A 19,417-nucleotide genomic window follows, 5' to 3' on the forward strand; every position below is an offset into this window, starting at 1 on the left:
TGTAAAAACTAAATACTAATTATGTCTCCAACACATGGTATACTCTATTTCCTTAGTGGAATCAGGATTGCTCCTCATACAGGAAACTCAGCTGGTTAAGCACACATGTAAAAATGTTGCAAGTGGTGGCATATTAGTATTTCTTTCTGGTAGCACCCAGAATGCATTAAGTATTTTCATTCAACAAGTTTCCCAATAGGCTTTACAACAGAGCAGTGCCTTTAGGAGGCACTAACTTAGTAGCAGCACTGCAAATGAGCTCATATAGGGGTAACATGGAAAAAGGCACAGCCATGTATGTGTGAAAAGCTGACCAAGTAGGTTCACAAGGGCTGGCAATATTCCCTCTAATTTTTTATATCCATGTGCAGAATCAATTTTATTATGTGCACCAATATGGAGGTGGTGTGTGACCAAGGGGTTCAGAATGTGGGAGGGGGCTCGGGTGGAGGTGAGGGAGGGTGAGGCCTCTGGCTGAGGGCTCTGGGATGGAGCCAGGGATGAGGGATTTGGGGTGCAGGCTGCCCTGGGGCTTTGACAGGGAGAAAGGCGCCTCTCCCTGCCTGCGCGGCCCTTCATAGCCTGCTGCGCAGCTATGCAGCCGTGCAGCTTAGAGGGAACTTAGGGCTGGCACCATCAATACAACAAAGTGGGTGTAGAAAAGCGGGATAACATAAATGTGTATGAGAAGCAATGGGAAGAGTTTTGAGGATGTTTACAAGAAACTTATATAAAGCCAGTGTAGAGATTTAGAGAGAGGAGCTGATGCACACGGTCAAACAACAAGGAGAACTATTATTTGACTTCAGCAAATGAAGTCTGTACAATACAAAGTGATTAAAACGATAGGCAAAAAGAGGCTGACACTGTTGACTCTAAAAAGAACGGTACGATATCAGCTTACCTAGGTCAATGGGATTTCATTGCTGTTTCTGACCAACAATCACCTCAATCCATCTACTAGGAGTTTTATATCTATGTAAAATCATATGTATAGGGGAACTTGGTTGTAACACTTCTTCCTCAAGCTGGAAGGACAAGAGTAGTGGGCACTTCACTTGGGCCACGTCTACTATACTGAGGGCCTCTGTAAATCCATGATCTAAGATCTCTATGGCAGCAGTATCGGCAGCAGCACAGTTAATACAAACTGAATGCTTGAATAACTTACTCCATTTTGGACACTAACCAAGCCTGCAATTCAACAGGATAGCGGGCGCTATGAAGTGTTACTCAGCCAGTGCATTTTCAGAAATGAGATGATTAAGACAATGAGAACACTTTGTGATCTTCAAGTTGTCACAAACAAGGACTTAATAGATCCTATTTAACCCAAGACCGACCAAAGAGGTTCCCTAAAATGGAACATCAACGTTTAAACTTCTCCCATGTTACTGAACTAGCCGAAGGCTGCCAAGACTCATCTTCCTGAAATCATTTTCTAAAAAAAGCCAGACAAGAGGCATCTTTCCACAGGGAAGTTATTTTAATTCACTTTAGAAGCCTCTTCTTCCTAACAATAAGGGATGATTAGATTACTTAAAGCATTGATTATCTCCAACCCTAAACAAAGGAACGTGGAATGTAAAATAGTTACAGTACATGAATCCAGACTCACTGGTCCTCATTATGCTTTGATTTCAATCAATTACACATATGCCCGTTAAAGGCAATAAATTACAACCACATGTTTGAAGGAATATTCTTCTCAGTTTGGGAAGTGGAGAGTCAAGGATTTAACCGAATTGGGTGAGATGCTAGACTGCATATGGGAGTAATAAACTAATGAACAAAAGGATATTAGGGCATTAGCTTTAAGCAGTATAAGTGTTAAATCTGGCAGCAAGAGATCAAAACTAAAGTTACCATTTCAGCAAAAGATCTGCGTTTCTGTGAAATATATGGTTTTAAGATTATTAATTGTATGGTATGTATCTGCTAGGGATTGAATTAATACCAAGTTTACTTCTTCAGACTCAAGTTGAATTCACTTCTGGTTTCCACAAGTGTTAACCCAACCCTACCTGCCTGGCAAAGTGTTCTCTTTTCCCCCCTTGGTTTCTCCCGGATTTTATAGATTTGTGAAATTAACATGCACCAACAACTGTCTGAAGAGTCCTGTGAGAATTTAAATTAAAATCAAATGGAACGGGGTAAGGTCATAACTGGCAAGGAGAGAGGAGTTTAGCACAGCTGAATGAAGTAATGATATGCAGTTATGAAGGATTAAACAGGAATAAGAAGGCTTACTGACAGAAAAACTGGGAGACTGTTTCACAACAAGGGATATGGGGCAATCCATGGAATTATTTAAAAAAGATTGGACAGGGCACCAGGTATACATGGTAATGAACAATTCTGCAGTGGCTACATAGACTGAATATTCTGCAACCTCGTAGTATCTTAATGCTCAAGATTCTACTATTCTAAGCAATTCTATATGATTTTGTAATACAAGCTTTATCCAACATGTTTTCAGATTAAAGTGCTGACATCAAATGAATTGCCAATAAGTAGTCTACGGAAGACCAAAATTTAAGACTCTGACACTAGTGAACAAATATGAACAGATTATCTAACAGATTATTTATATAAAGCCCTAACACTGTTTTCCTGAAGCACTTCCCAAACAGTATCACCACTTGCTACATAGGTTCTGATGGTTCATTCATGTAGGTGACTTGTTCCGCACCTGCATATAAAGGGTTAGAACAGTATTCTAGAGGATCTAAGGTGTAGGCTGAGCAGTTCTGCCAAGAACCTTAGGAGCAGCCAATTCTTTGAACAAAGTCTGAGCTGAACTTCATGCAGTATTATTGTTAATTTAAATTAATAAAAACCAAACCTCAGGAAAGGGGAGAGTCTGAACTCTACATCCTGTTGCTTGTATTTGAAAAAGAACCTGCTCAGAAAAGCACTCAATTCTTCAAGAGATGCATATATTTCTCTTCCACCCCGAGAAATGACATTGGAATAATCTGTCCGAAATCTTTTAAAACCAGGAAATAAAGCATATGCCATATGGAACGAACTCTGAGAACCGAGGTCTTAGCATTACTTTGGGTCTGGTCAAGAAGAGCTTTGCTTTCATCCAACCTATTATTCTTGCCTGCAATCTCCCAGACTGACTGGTGTGCAGTCAAGCCTACTACATTGTCTGACAGCAATAATTCCAGACAACTGCTTACTAATGATACAACTTCAAAACTCAGATTATTCAAAGATGACAGATCTAATCCAGAATTCAAATTCAGAAAGCACTAGGAGAAGACAATATGGTTCCCAATTTTAAATTATCATTCAACATCAGAGAGAGAGCTCTACAAGAGTCTTCTAATCTGTGCTTCCTGGTATGCTAGCAGCATCTCTGGTGGGATTTGCAATATAAGTAGTTTTGCTGTTTTAAGTCATCTACACAATTGGTCTATGTTGCCATGATGAACAAGTGCATTGCAGCATCTTACTGTCATTGAGGGCTATGACAGATGACCAAACAACTTACGTTACCTTGAGAACTGTGAGCAAGAGGTACCTAAAACTAATCAGCAAAGGAAAGTGCTGGAGTTAAGATAAAGCAACGAAGCCCCAAAGTGCTTGTGCAAACCCCAAGATGAACCCTCACTATGGAAGACTTTAACTGCCCGGGGAAATATATACTAGAGCCTGGAGTTCTCATTAAAATTCTTCTCTCAATTTTTTTTTTTTTTTAAAGTTCAGAAATTATACTTGATGTTTAAATTTTATATTAGCTGTTGGTAACATGTCTGTTACCCCTCTGGCATAAACATAACAGCACAACTGTTTCAGGCTGCACTTTCAAGTACTGCATATAAAATATCCTCTAAACTGGAGGAAGAGGGAGATGTTTACCCTTGCCTGTTGAATGACTGTTGCAATACACTCAGCATCTGCTCTAACAATCCCAGAGGCATTGCTGTCATCAAGGAAGTTCTGGGGTTCCCTTCTCATCATCTGCAATGCAGAAGACAAGCATAACAGTGCAAGCAACGCAAGATACCTTCACAAGTGTGGTTTTGTTTGTTTTTTGTTTTTAAGTTTGCCACACAAAGCGTGGCTCAAAGTTGTATCACTTGAACAGAGAACCTGTCTGTTCAATGTGACTGACATTCTGAAGTGGTGAAAATGAGTTTCTAGAGTATCATTCAAAGCATTTCTGTATATTTCCTGCAACTTGAAAAGTATTACTAAGGTGTGGTTCCTTTAGAACATGAATTTCCCCCATTTTTTTTCCCACACGCAAGAGAGGCTGTGTCACTTCAATACAAGACAGCACTAAGACAGTCAGCAGCCTATTCAGGTTTCTAGGTTAACACACAATAATTCCAAACCTGGTTTGAGACATTTTACAGCGTTGGGAGGGGTCTGCCTTTTACTGGGAATGTATAATCACACTCGCCCAGTGTATTGGAATTGCTGCACCATTCAGGACTTGACCAGTGCCACAAAAAAGCACTGCCAAACCAGAGGGACCAGTGACACCTTCAGTCAGGTACTTCAAGAATCAGAGCTACTTCTGGTTTTCTCATACGTGTGCAGCATTTTTTTCCCCCAGCTATACCAGACCATCAGAACTGCATCACCGCGTCCTATCATATTGCTTTCCCCTTTCAGCTCTCCCCACACTTAAATTCCCATGATTTCAGCAGCTGTTACAGTGGTAACTGCTGGAGTCAGAAGCAGTATTTATTCTATCTGAAAGCTTGAAATCCCGAGTTTTCCAGTAGTATGTATTGTTCACATCAGCTGCTAAAGTCATATGCAACTGAAGAAAGACAAGAGGCTGTTTTTTAAAAAGCTCCAGTCAATCTGCCATGACTAGGAACATGTTGGCAGGACCTGTTTGGTGGCCAGCAGGATCCGTGAACGCTGATCAGAAATATTAATTTTTAGTTATGCATTTTTTAAAGTCAGAGCAATCGTGGATTGCTAACAGCCAAACCCAGCTGCGTGTTTAAGGAAAATTCAGACTCAAGGACTACTGTAACAAACTACCTATGCTGTTGACATCTCTCCATGCCTGCTTCAGCTAAAAAAAACAATTCCAATTTCAGGCATAATGAACATTTACAATGGTCACGTTTCCCGGTCCCTGTTTGAAAATTCTCCCTAGGCATAAAGGAGTTTTTGCATAATTCAGGAAAATAGAAGCCATACTTTTCTTCCATCAGTGCACTTCTGAGATGATCATAAAGTTCCAAAAAGAGTCCTGCCTTCACAGCCACTCTTATTTACTCTGACTGCTCTGCATGTCAGGGTGTAGTGTCTCAGTCGTTTCTGACTGATGACATAAGAAAGAAGTCTGCGTAAGGAATGCCTCACACATCCCCTCTAATAACGAAGCCTCTCTAAAAGTTGGCCTGCCAAACTGAAAGATTAACTTTGAATGCAATTTCCTTTCATCAATTTTTTTACTTCTGTAGATTATGTTGTACCACACTCCAAACCTGTTGCAGGACGGTTCACCTAAATATTAAAGAAATCTGTGTTGTGTGTTGCTTCCTGCAGATTAAACTTGTTTTGAAAGGTAGTAAATCCATCTGATGAGACAAGGGTACAATTAGGACCACCTTAGTTCCACAGACCAATTCATTTTCATCTTTTTAGGATCTGGTCAGCGACTAGAGACTTCTCTTTGCTGGAAAAACATGATCAGTGGATTGCTAGAGTCCTTAAATATTGTAGTAAGTAATTAACAGCATCTATTTTCAACAATGTTAAGTCACAACTTGCTTTCATATCAAGTTAAGTGTAGTAATAAAACTATGGATGCAGTTACAGTTTTAATCTTGGCTGCTGGGATGCATGGCTGAAGTACCTTCAACTCAAGCAGTAAAATTCTTGAAGTTTTTTTTTTTTAATTAAATATACAGGAAGAGAAATGTGGTTAGTTATTTCCAATTTCATGCACATACTGAATACTCCCTGTAAAAGAGCATGATTGGCCTCAGTTTCCCCATATGAATGATGGGCATGACACTTCGTGATGTGTACTTAAATCCAAAACTAGCTAGTCAAATTGTAACAGCTGTGTTACATCGTGTTATTTCCCGAGAGTGACTATGATTGAGTATCATTGCATTTAACCTGCAGCACTGCAATATGCAATGGAACTAGCTAACTAAAATGATTGGTTGAATCAGTGGGGATAATCCCAAGCATCCAATAATGAGAGCTGTTCAGACTTGATAATCTATGTTTAAAGTAACTAAAAACATTCTCCTCCCTTCAGACTTAAACTACAGGGGGCAGAGATACATTTTCCGTGCAATGTCGTTCCAATGGACAATTAATTCAAAGACTTTGGTATCACAAATTACTCCAGTGTTCTTCATGGTTATGCTCTCAGAGTCCTCTTGATGAATAAAGAGTTTGATAGGTCACACTTACCTAAATAGCACTGTATACACAGATACAGCATAATAAGTGCAGACTTTATGATCTTTCATTTTAACTGAGTACAGTCATGGCCTACATAGTGCATTACAGGAAGCACAGATAACATCTATAGTTAAGGCTTCCCAATACTTCCCATTATAAGACCCTACTTTCACTTGCTAATAACTTACCAAACTAACCTTTCTGGCTGAAGTTTCACATGCAAAGTGGTTTGTCTCAAGCAGATAGTGTTTATTTTAAGTTTCAGAAAAAAATGGTTTAGCCATTTGCAAGAACAAAATTAGGGAAAAATACATGGCTTTACCCACATTAAAAATTTTTTTTTGCAACCATTATGTTTGAGAAACTAGCACTACAATACTTTAGAGCAGGAATTTGAAATTTGGAAGGGGTTTGCCTGTATGTCAGGGATGTGCCCTTTGTTATCCCTCTAGAAAAAGGCCCCAACTTGCACAGATAATAAGCCTCAGAAAATTTTCAGAGGAACAGCCGTGTTAGTCTGTATTCGCAAAAAGAAAAAGGAGTACTTGTGGCACCTTAGAGACTAACCAATTTATTTGAGCATGAGCTTTCGTGAGCCACAGCTCACTTCATCAGATGTGTACCGTGGTCTGATGAAGTGAGCTGTGGCTCACGAAAGCTCATGCTCAAATAAATTGGTTAGTCTCTAAGGTGCCACAAGTACTCCTTTTCTTTTTGAGAAAATTTTCAGTTTGCACATGCTCAGCAAAGACTTGTTAAGGACTTTGGCAGCTAAATTCTCTGAAGATATCCTCCAAGCTCGCTGGAGGGGCTGAGAGCCGGACTTTTGCTGCAACTGTTGCTCTCAACTACTGAGGATCGCTGTGGTGCTGGGGTAATAGAAATGAGAGCAATGAGCGTGCTCTCAATGCTTCCCCTACTGCCACCCAGGCAGACTGGAATGCAGAGGGGACAAGAATTTGAGCAGGGTGGGGCAGCAATAGAGGGAGTAGACTAGGACCAGGAGTTTAGGAGACAGGGATGTAGACTAGGACTGGCTGGGCAAAGAGTGAGGGGAAACTGGCCAATGTGGGGAAGGGGCAACAGAGATCAGACAAGGACACAGGGAGAGGAAAATAGTTTGTGATCACGTAATTAAAGATTGTATCATAACGCACAAGTGGACTGAATTTAAGTTGCACGGTCAACCTTAATTCTGGCATTTCCTAACTTCTGAGTGCTTAACTTTGTAACTTTAACATTCTTTTGATATGTGTGTGTGTAATATAAAAGTGTTACAGAACATGAAGTCAAAAAACAGATTTAAGAATCTCAGTGGTATTCTACAGAAGGCTACCCTTTTTTAAAAGCACCAAGATTCAATATTTTGCCAGAGAAACATTGATAGCAGGTCAGATGAACAAAAGAAAGGAAGTGGTCAAGAACTAAAAATCTTTACTTTTTGCCTGTATTTGTTAGTGCCTGAATAGTCTACATATTAACCATGGTAAGTAACTAAGGCTGTGTTTTTATCACTGGCTTCTGGTAACACGTCCATAAGTCATTGACATTTGCTCACATACTTTTTATAGTAGTTAGAAATCTCCAATAATATAGCATTTATATTTCAGTCTACTATCTATGCGTGCACGGTGAAATTAATAGAATTACTATTTACATCCCAGCAGTGACTAAGAGACCATGGACTATACAAACTCCTTGCTAAATCTGATAATAAATCAGGCCCTATGATGAAAGGGGAGTTAAAACCCAGTCCAGCCTCAGCTTTCAAAAAAGTTATTCAGTAAGGAAAGCGATTTAGAAATGTTGCCACTAAAACCTTAGAGAGACTGTCAATTTACTACTGCTAAACTGTCCCCCGACAATAGTTTTTCTACATATGATCTGGTACTTTCCAGGCACGTGGAATGGAAAGTAATGGAGAATTAGCCAGTCTAGCCTGCTGGAGTCCAGAGAACAGGGTATTCTACTTTGTTTCAAAGTTTTTAATGGAATTCTGTCTCTACTGATGCGAAAAAGGAGCACCTGACCGTTCGGATACAAGTCTTTCTGAATGATCCTTGCACAAACAGCAAAGTTTTTAAAAAAAAACCCATACAACTGAATATATTTCAGTATGCCTGCAAATATTGTTTTACAAATGGATGTACAAGTCACTTCAAGTCTCTTTAAAATTTACTCTCTGCTGTTGGGATTGTTTTTTTTCCAGAGGACTCAGTTTTGGAGGGCTGGGAGAAAGAGGAAGAGCAGATGGCTTAAGACTGAACCTGATCAAGACAAATAAGAACACAGGTCATTCCAGGGCAGGACTGTAGTTAGAAAAAGAAATGCAGGTGTGCCAGGAAAGAATTCTGCCCCGGTATCCCCTTCAGAGCTTGGCTTCAGTAATAGTTGAAATGTTTGATCACTCCTTACTCTACTAATGTTACAAATGGATAAAATATATCGACAGTCAATAAGCCTTTGTGTGCCCTTCTACCTTCAATACACACTCTCAAAGGCTGCTAGTGAACGTATTTCCTAGACTCAAGATATGTAAATGATGGAAGCAAAGAAAGCAGAGGTTTCTACATGGTAGAATTGACCTACAAGTCTCTGTACTGGTCAAAGGCATTGTTGGCTTCCACCTCCAGCTTGCGCAGGCGAGCGGATGGCATGGCACCGTCTTCTAGAGGAGGATCGTATTTGTTACTCCATGGTGATCTGTGGGGAGGCAAAGAGGGGAAGAAAAAAAAGAAACTTAGATAATTAAGTCAACTCTGAAAGGCTTTGAGAAGTGTAGGCTCAAACCACAGATGTTTGAACTTGCAACAAGAACCATTAATCTGTCAGAACTGGATCATAAACAGCCATTTCTGAACATTGATAGAAAGGGGACCCAGATTCCTAAATCTTCTAAATAGCTTCTAACTTTTCCTATGGATCACCTCTTATCTTTTGTTACCAGTATATGTGCAGTCATGTTTGGGGCTTGGTGTGTTTTTTCAAGTCTGAGTAATTTTCAGTAGTGGCTCTTTGGAAGTGTTGTGTGTTTATTTGGGAGTTTTTGAACACCATGAGATTTGTCAGGATTTGAGTCAATATTATAGCCTACAAATAAGATTCACGTTCTCTTCCACTAACTGGTTTTATAAAACACACTACTATTTTTGTGCAACCATCAGGAAAACATTTAAACATTAAGCAAGAATTAACAGGATTTGTAAAACTGCAGGTTTTTTAATGAATTTCTGCAGGTGGCAGAGATTGCGTGCTCTCAGTGAAATGCTTGGTATTAAAGGGTTGATGGAGCCTTGTGCCTGCCTCTGAGAATTTTAGAATTCCCATTTTATAAGTCCACATTCTCCTTTGCATTTCCCCTGTGAACAATCAAGCTGCGTATAACCATTGCTAGTTTAAAAAGGTATCCCTAGCCTTTGCAAAGGTGCTTTTTAAAAATGCTCCAGCCTGCTAACACACATCAGATTTATTGTAGTCCATATGCAAGGGCCTTTTCCTTCAGTAACTGCCATTTGTTATTAATTTCTCTAAGAGGTGTCTAGCTTGACATCTGTTTAACGCAAAGCACAAAGAACAGTCTGTTCCCCTCTGGCCTCTGCTTCCACCACATTTCACTCCCCTCCTACTCCTCTCTGCTGGATTTGGCTCAACAGGTGAGACACTAGGAAGAGTCAAGTCATTGTGTCACATCCAGCCACAGAAAGACTTTTCAGGCAGCAATTTCCCATTTAAAAAAAAAGAAAACTTAGCTGCTTTAGTGAATGTTACAAGACTGTATTACTTGTTTACCAGATAATTCTGTCAAGTCAGAAAGATTAAATACACAAAACAAGTATTCCCCACCCCCAAAAGCGCAGGCCTTGTGACATTCATAAGTGAAACAAACGCACACGTAAGACAGTACAAATATAGATCTAAAATCTCAAACCAGACAGGATCAGAGAGTTTCAAACAGGACATCAGCCTCTATCATGCACCCTCTGGAGGAATGAATAAAATAGAACCTGCACCCAGTGCAACCTGCAAGTATCCCATACAGTCTGCAGCATTCATATAATATATATATGCTGTTTGTTCATAGTTGCAGCCTCTGTTCCTAAACGCTGCCCCCACCCATCTTTTTTTCAAAGCACATAAGTCCTGAAAAGTAAGTTGTCTTTCTGCGGTTCCAGATGACATTTTGCTACTCCCCCAGGTGAAAGGGAACCAGTGATCAGGAAACCAGTGTTGACGAGACATGTCCCTGCAGCCCCCTCCTCTCCAACAATCAATTATGCATTACTTAACATATACACTGAACACCTTTTCCCATCAACAGTTGTTTTGCCCTTCATAACAGACTGGATCAAATATTCCAGTTTCCAAACAATTGTTTATTGGGTGAAAAGAGGTCAGGCGATCACCTGTGAGGTGGACAAATGTTTTACTAGGACCAGCTGTGAGAATTAGGTCCTCAGAGCCCTAGGAACATGTAGAAAGCAGCTACTGCAGAAGTGAACATGGTAAAATGTTGTCTGATTTATAATCTGAAACCTAACAAATTTATAGACTCAGTCAAAGAAGGTTAGTGAAGGTTGGTGACTTTGTGGGGAGGTTGATCAATTTTTCTTGGGTTATCACTGGGTTATTTGATTTGATCTGGGATAACTGATGGGTCTTTATTTATAAAGGATTATCAAAGGCATCCAAAGAAGTAGGTGGGCATTCTTAAGACACTGCTAAAAACTCAAATATACTGGGTAAAACTACTAAACAAGATAGCATTTCTGAGTTTGTCTGCTATATACTTCTGAAGAGAAGCATAGTTCTGACATCCAAAAGTTCCAACTGAAGTGAAACATTCCTCAAATCAGCAGAAAGTATCCAAGTGTAAAAGACAGCAGTGCTCTGAACAAAATCTAATATGCAATTAACCTATCCAAGCAGGTTCATATGGCTACTCCTTCAGTTTTTATAGGAAGTTTTCTTACCACACCAACTATTTACACAAAATGTACAGTTATTCCAAACAAAAACCCAACCATCTACTCTTCAGGCAACAAAACCTGGAACTATGTACTTACCATACCATCTCCTTCATTCACATACAGAATGTTCTTACTATGGTGTCTCCCAGCATTTTGACTTCTCTTTTCCCAACATTTATTAAACATACTGATTAATCTAGTTTTAATATAGCAACAATATACAATGTCAAAAGTGATGCACCCATTCCAACTCTTGCTTCAGATGGCACATGACAGCATTTTCTTGGTCTTTTTCGTTGTAATCTTAGAAGTGCTCAGTTTGGGATCCAAATTTTGTGCATGAATCAATCAAATGTCAACTGCAACCATATTGTCTAATATATTCAGAGCCCTTTAAGCTGGCAAGAGGAAACACACAAGGCTGCCTATCCCCTATTATAAACATTGGCCTCTGAACCCATGGCTATCCCCATTTCCATCACCTAATCTATTGCAGGAGTCAAAATTGGAAACGTGAAGTTTTACTTTTGCTGGACAACTTGCTAACATACTCAACCTCTCCACCCTGGAAAAGAGACTTAACTCCTTTCTTTTGGGAAGCTGGGTGGTCTTAAAATTAACTGAAAACTGCACCCTTACAAAATCAGACACTAATAAAATATTTTCAGTTATGATGGGCACCTATAGAGTTTTTATGTCGAGGGGTAATATCAGTAAATCTAAACAATATCTTTAAACACTCCACCACTACTCAACAAAATTCAGACTGACCTGATAAACAACCAGCGTCTCCAGCCTTCATTATGGGGCAGTGTTCATTTAGTTAAAATGAACTTATCAGCAAGACTGCTACTTACAAACCTTCCCCATTATAAAAATTCCTGGATCAAGTTACCAAACAATTTTTGTGGCGAAAGAAACAACATAGGATTAACCTTACTAAGTTATAATTATCCAAGGAAGTAAGGGGTCTTGCTCGTCCAAATAGAAGCTATGCAGCATAGAATCATAGAAATTTAGGGCTGGAAGGGACCTTGAGAAGCCATCAAGTCTAGCACTCTGTGGCGCGTCAGAACCAAGTAAACCTAAAACATCCTTGGCAAGTGTTTGTCCAACCTGTTTTTTAAAACATCCACTGACAACCTCCATCCACACCCTCCCTTGGAAGCCTATTCCAGAGTTTAACTATCCTTAAAGTTAGAAAGTCTTTCCTTAATCCAAGAGCTCCCTTGCTGCAGATTAAGCTCACTGTTTCTTGCCCTATCTTCATCGGACATGGAAAACATCTGATCACCATCCTCTATAACAGCCCTTAACATACTTAAAGACTTATCAGATCCCCCTGCTCAGTAGTCTTTTCTCAAGACTAAACATGCCTAGTTTTTTAAATCTTTCCTTATAGGTCAGGTTTTCTAAACCTTTTATCATTTTGTTGCTCTCCCCTGGATTCTCTCCAATTTGTCTACATTTTTCTTAAAGTTTGGTGGTCAGAACTGGACACAGTACTCCAGTTGAGGCCTCACCCATACTGAGTAGGGTGGGACAATTACATCCCAGGCCCTTCCTGTTGGTCAGTCAAGCCTAAAATGGCTGTCCCCCTGGTTACCTATTCCAAAAAAGTTGTCCCTAATACATTCCAAGAACTTATTGGAAATTTTATGTTTTGACATATTATTAACTAGCCAGACAGCTGTTAGAAAAAAGTAAAGTAAAGTCCCCCATTACTACCAGGTCTTGTGTTTTGGATATTTCTGTTATTTATTCTAGAAATGCCTCATCCAACTCTACTTCCGATTTGGTGGTGATGGTAGCAGTCTACTATAGATATCATCCCTATTTCTTACCCCCATTATCCTTACTTAGAGACTCAACTTGTCTGCCTCCCATCTCCTTCTCAACCTCAGAACAAATGTATATTTTTGAGGTAAAAACACCTCCTCCCCTTTTACCCTGCCTGTCCTTCCTGAACAAGCTATGCTCCTTTATACCAATATTCCAGCCATGAGACTTATCCCACCAAGTCTCTGCCATGCCAATTAAGTCATGATATTATGTACTAATACTTCCAGTTCTTTCTGCTTATTCCCCATACACCTGGCACTTGAGCATAGATATCTACAATGTTGAGCAGATTCCCCCCTTGCTGCTCCTATGATCCGTTAGTAATTTTCCATGTTTCTCTCCATCCTCCCAAACATCTAACTCTCTTTTAAGGTCACCTTTTTCATACTTACAGGTGGGCTTTTGTTACCTGCTCCCTTTGAACCTAATTATGTTGTGATATGGGAATAGTAACACTTCGGCTCTACCTACAAGCATTAGCATGGCAAATGATTGAACAAGATACAATTCCTCCAGTTAGAGTTATTTAACCTGCCTAAAACACGAGTTACCCAATATTGCTAAAAATAATCTGAACTTAACTCTTCTCTTGCAGAGCTGAGGGTCAGAAAGCTCCTAAATTTAAAGAATTGTTTACTCCCACGCCTACTACAGGATTTGTTCAATGTCATCCAATAAAAGAAAATGTTTCAAAACCTTTGCCCATAAAGGAATTGTAACTCTGAATGGATGTTTCAACTTCTTTATCCCCTTCAATATATAAGGCACAATTTTATCTACACTCCTAATTAAAACTTTGACTAAGGCCAGTGCCTGCGCTTTCATCTCATCCAAGAAACAGAAGCAGTGCCAATAAACAAGAAGTCCTAAAGCATTTTATTTCCAAATGTTACATAAGCTTATGGACACGAGAAAGACTGTAAAAATAGGAACAAACAGGAAGAAAAGGCACCAGCACAGAAATATTAGAGGCTGACTTGCTATCATCCAAAAGGTCTATATTCAATAGATTCCTATGCTGCAGTATTAATTTGCCCATAGACTATTTCCCTGCGAACAAAATCTGATCAGAACTAACTGTCCAAATTGTAACTCACCTAGCATCACTGGGTCAGAATAGCCCATTGTAATCCACATTTCTGGGTCAAGGTTGAAGATTGTTTTGTAGGAATGGCAAACTCCCCAATGCATTTCATCCCAGCTGTTTGTTGGGTAACACCAAAGATACTAGTGAGTGTGAAACTGATAACATTTTCACTGACAGCAAAAGTATTTATCCTACATTTGTAGATCTGTGATGCAAAATCAGTTTTTGGCACCTGGAATTTCTATGTAACATTGTTCACTTAGACTCTCAGCCTAAGGACTAAACCGGACCAACACATTCCACAGAATGAAGACTGTCCTGCATTCACCTTTATACTTGATCATAAAATGCAGCCCTAGAACGGAGAAGCACCCCAATCTATTATAGATCAATTGTGCCTTCTTTCTCCAGATGTTAGCCTGTAACATGAAATCTTGTACATAATGGATTAGCTATTTCATGGCCATTAACCCTTCCTTCCCGATTCCTAAATATTCTGTTTATTCTTCATAGATATTAAGGCCCCACTCTTCAAAAGAGGCTTCACCTTTTCAGACCCCTGTGCCACACAGCCCAATGAGGATGTGTGTGTGACCAGAGCCTCGTGCAAAACAGTAACCATCACTAAGTAGCAGTGGTAGTTATTTGTTTCACTCACCTTCCCAGATGAAAAAAATAAAATGACTACATAAAGATATCCTAGGACTTACACACTTCACAAATAAATATGAGCAAGAAAAAGCAGCATGTATCTCTGCTTCATTTAAATTTAAAAAGACAGGACAAAATTAATTTTCTGCCTTTCAACATTCTCTTCATTTTGCCTCTGAAGCAGGCAATCTCTGTGCAAGTGTTCCAATTTTCCTTCAGGTGGGTATGATTTAATTGCAAGTATTAGATCTCTTTTGCAGACTGCAGGAATGGAATTTTTAAGAGAAGCCTATAACTTACATTTTTTCTGGCTAGTAGATCGTGGCATTTTCAACCTATTACAGCTGGAGCCAGCAGTAATTTTATCTAAAAAAATTCATAACCCTACCCAAAATGTTTTTGGTGGAAGAGCACTCAGAACACATTTAAAAGCTTAAATGGAGACTATTTGAAGAAAGACAGATGGACAAAAGCACTTAGATTTCAAAAATCAGGCTTCTAATTTCCTTGAGAGAGAATGCTTTTTGTTTCAGCTAACAGGTTTCAAACTGTGCTGTTGGCACCAGCCTCCCCATAAGGATTCCATTTAAGCAAACGATCAAACATACTTAGGATGGAAGTGTGTGGAGAAAGTCAGAGACCTTGAAGTTTTATATCAAAAAAGCTCTGCCTTCACGCTCTGGATTCCACTGCCAGTTGATATCCCCCAGACACCTTTGTCATTGCAGGAGAATGCAAATCAGTGCCTACAAGCCTATATGAATGTGCAGCTGCTACCAGAGCAGAAGCACAATAGGATAAGCAAAACAAAAAGCCAATCACTAACCCTATCACCACCAAAAGGAGAAGATACTTTAATTTCCCTCTTCATATTTAATTAAAATTTTAGTCACATGGAATATCGATTAGTTAAAATTACTTTTTAAAGTCTCAAGTTTTTTCTAAAAATCCATTTAGAAAAATTGTAATTCTTTTTCTACTCCACTTTAGTTATTTATAAAGGGATCTTTTCAGCAAGGGAGATAAACTGAGTAATTATACAGAGAAAATAATGAAGTTGACCTTGTAGGAAGGACTGCCAAATGCACAAATTAAACACACACAAAATAACGGGGAGAAAAATGTTTTTCTCTAGTGCCTTTCAGTTACCAAAATCTCAGGTCTTTCAAGTAATTGGAGCAGGTACAATATTGTCACACAAGTGTCATTTTCAAGTGAACAGTGCCCATTTAATTTTAGGGATAGTGAAAGATGCTTGGCTGCATCTTGAAGACTGAAGTTCTCTACCCATGGCACAGATGCAGCACAACAAGCATTGCCAGCTTTCCATATGCCCTGCCAACATGCATCAACTCTGATGAGGAAGGACCTCTTGGAGGGAATAGGGAAGTGCAGTCTCCATGATCTAATCCCCTTTTATTTTGAGGCTGCCAGAGAAGATGCCAGTGTGGCATATGACAGATATAGCAATTTCCTGCAACATCTTTGAGAGATTTTACTGTACTATTTTTATACACCACTGTGGGCCAGAGATTGCATGTAATTCCATGGGGAAGTTGACCACAGCTCCTCCAGATGCAAAGAACAGTGGGAGGTGATTCAGCAAATTCACTTAGGTTTTAACACCTCCACAGATATACCACCACTGGCTCACATACATTAGTTCAAACTGGATTCTCCAGAGACCAACAGACAAAGAAAGGACTTTTGGATAAATAGCTGAAGTTTAAACTGACTCAGGGCCTTCTTTCTGATCCAGCAAATGGATAGAACCTTCTGTCCAAAGATGAGTGCGGGGGCATGAGCAATCCTTCCTGGGAATGGTTGGACGGACTCTGGCCTACTGAGGCCCCATAAGACTGACTGATGACCTCTTGTAAGTTTTTGGCATGTGTATAGGAACTTATTGTTTTTATAGGATTTCTCTGTAATGCCTTTACCTTAAGAAGAAACGTGCTTGTTTATGGTTATGTGGTAACTTATGATGACTGGCAATCATGTTGTTTTATAGCCTTCTAAGAGAAAGCAAAGTGCAGATACTGGCCTGTTTGGGTAGCCTGAGTTACTGGGAATAAAACACAGCCTGGAAAAGCTCTGGTCAGGAGGAAGACACACACAGGGCTCTGCCAAGAGAGGAGACAGTTAAGGATTTGTGAGTCTACCGTGGGTGTCCTTGGTGAACCACAAAGGGGGAATACAGGTGCAGTTGCCCTGAATGGATAGGAATGTCTCCTTCTGGAAGTGAGGAGAGACTACAAGCTTGCTTTACTTAGGCCAAACATCAGAACGTAACCACTTCCAGTCACCAATCTAGAAATGAAATGCTTCTCTAACCTCCTCTCATGGCTTTTAGTTCTCCCCCTGCCCATACTGACCTCAGCCAGCTTCCTTAGGGTACCTGTTGGGCAAAGGAAATGCAAACATACTTTGGGTACTGAACAACTTGGATACAGAAACCAATTAACATCCTGGAGTTTTTCAAAAGTTTCCAGACCCTCTTTGTTGGCCTGAGCATATCATCTCTGTTGCAGCAATATCTCATGGAACTCCAATGAACACTTCACCTTAGAAGGTTCTTTCTTTCTTGGCTTCCTGTCATAGAGAACATCTAAACAATTCACTACAATTTATGCAACCTCTGCAATTCAGACAAGGCTACTTACACAACTTTGCATCCAATCTGCAATTTCCCAACCTCCCTTCCACCCCTCAACCCCCAAAATAAAAGGGCCTCAATATATTCTCCACGTCCATCATCTGTAGTTAGGATAATACTTTGCATATATGTCACATCTTTACATGGATCTTGAAGTGCTTATGAAAGACCTAGTATTATAATCAGGGACCTCCATAGGGGGGCCTGGGGTAGAAGTGACAAATCCATCACTTTCGGGACCCACCCATCACTTCCAGGACCAACCGCACCGGCCAATCACACTGGCTGGCCGGGCCCCCCAAAGAGCAGGGCCCGGAGCAGTCGACCCGATTCGCCGTACCCCAGGGACGGCTCTGATTATAATTCCATATAAATGGATAAACAGACACAAAAATTAATTTGTTCAAAGTAGGTCAATCTCAAAACTGGAAGAAAATCTGTGATTCCAACTCTCTTACTACCACTAGATACACTGTCCATTCTTGGGAAAAGTCAATCCCCGCCCCGCTCCCCCCCAAAAAAGGCTGTTTTCTGAAAGTTCATCTTGGAATGGAATTCTTGGACCATTCTAAGCAAGTAAGTGGAAGCCACCTCTTCGTGTTACTTTTTAAGCAAGGCATGCCTGAACTACTGCGAAACATTTTCAGTTGTCACCACTAAAGAATGTGAGCTGTTACTTTAAAGTAACAATGGAAGCCAGAACCTTGGAATGGAACCCTTTCTCATCACAACCCAGAATATATACATACTCAGTGACAGAGGTAAAAGGGCTTTGTTTTGCTAACCTGGGACAGAAAGATTAATTATGGCCATTACGTAGTAGTTTAGTACTCCCATGTAAGAGAAGAGTAAACAGTAGGCAATTTAACATTCACAAAACTTTCTGGAGCACAGGTTGAGTCTCTTAATAAAATCTTTGGGACTATGCCACTATTATTACAACCATTAGAAGGAAGTAGGTATTGGATAAAAGGAAAATTTCAATTTAAGGCTCTGCAAATATTTCCATTGTGACCCTCCAGTCACCGGTTTGTACTGCTGGCACCATTTACTCCTGGTTGAAATTTAGAGCAGAGGATCTTCATCTGAAAGCATTAAAACCAAAATTTAAAGAACAATTGTAAAAAGATTAAAATAAAACCCAAAATGAATGAGGGGAGAACCTGGATCAGTATGGGTACACAGATCTGTGTATAAGTCATAATCACAAACCCTCCTAAACAAGAGAGTTTTCTGCACAATCATTCTGCACAAATCTCTCCTCTGCATATTACGGAATATCTAAGTAGTTAGTCCACAATGCACATTAGCTATGGGGAATAGATATTTTTAGCAGTATTCCTCTACTGAAAACTTAGGATGGGATTTTCAAAGTGATATATTAATGTTAGGTGCCCAAATAACATTTGTCCCCTTTGAAAATGCCAGTCAAAGTTTCCTTTCTAGGATGGAGGCTCACCTAGAGCTGTAAGAATAGACTATTTTGTTTTGAGTGCCATCATCAATTTCTCCCACTGTCCTCTACTCCAGAGATTTTCCATCCTGGAGACCACAATGTATCACCTACAGACAGCATAAGTAGAGTCCCCTTAGATGGCCAGCTCTGGTGTTAATCCTCTAAAACAGAACTGAATGATAAAAAAGTACAGAGCCCAGAGGAATCCCCTTCGCATCCATCCCAATTCAGCAAGATTCTTGAACATGTGACCAGCCCCACGAACTTCAGTGAATCAACTAAGGCCACAGTATAGATTCCAGTGACTCAGAAGCAACCAACCTAGTGCATCATCTGTGCTAAAATGGGTCTCATTCCTA

The 19,417-nt window shown here is 39.8% G+C and overlaps 1 protein-coding gene across 2 annotated transcripts in view; it reads right to left on the reverse strand.

Annotated features, from left to right (window-relative positions):
* The window catches only part of CAPZB (capping actin protein of muscle Z-line subunit beta), a 111,770-nt gene that overhangs the window by 30,953 nt on the left and 61,400 nt on the right, over nucleotides 1-19,417 (reverse strand). For both annotated transcript variants that reach the window (XM_048825044.2, XM_048825045.1), the window contains exon 4: nucleotides 8,989-9,102. In XM_048825044.2, the coding sequence (XP_048681001.1) occupies nucleotides 8,989-9,102 (114 nt within the window). The remainder of the gene's footprint in view (nucleotides 1-8,988; nucleotides 9,103-19,417) is intronic.

This window comes from Caretta caretta, chromosome 18 (assembly GCF_965140235.1).
Source record: "Caretta caretta isolate rCarCar2 chromosome 18, rCarCar1.hap1, whole genome shotgun sequence".
Lineage (NCBI taxonomy): Eukaryota > Metazoa > Chordata > Testudines > Cheloniidae > Caretta > Caretta caretta.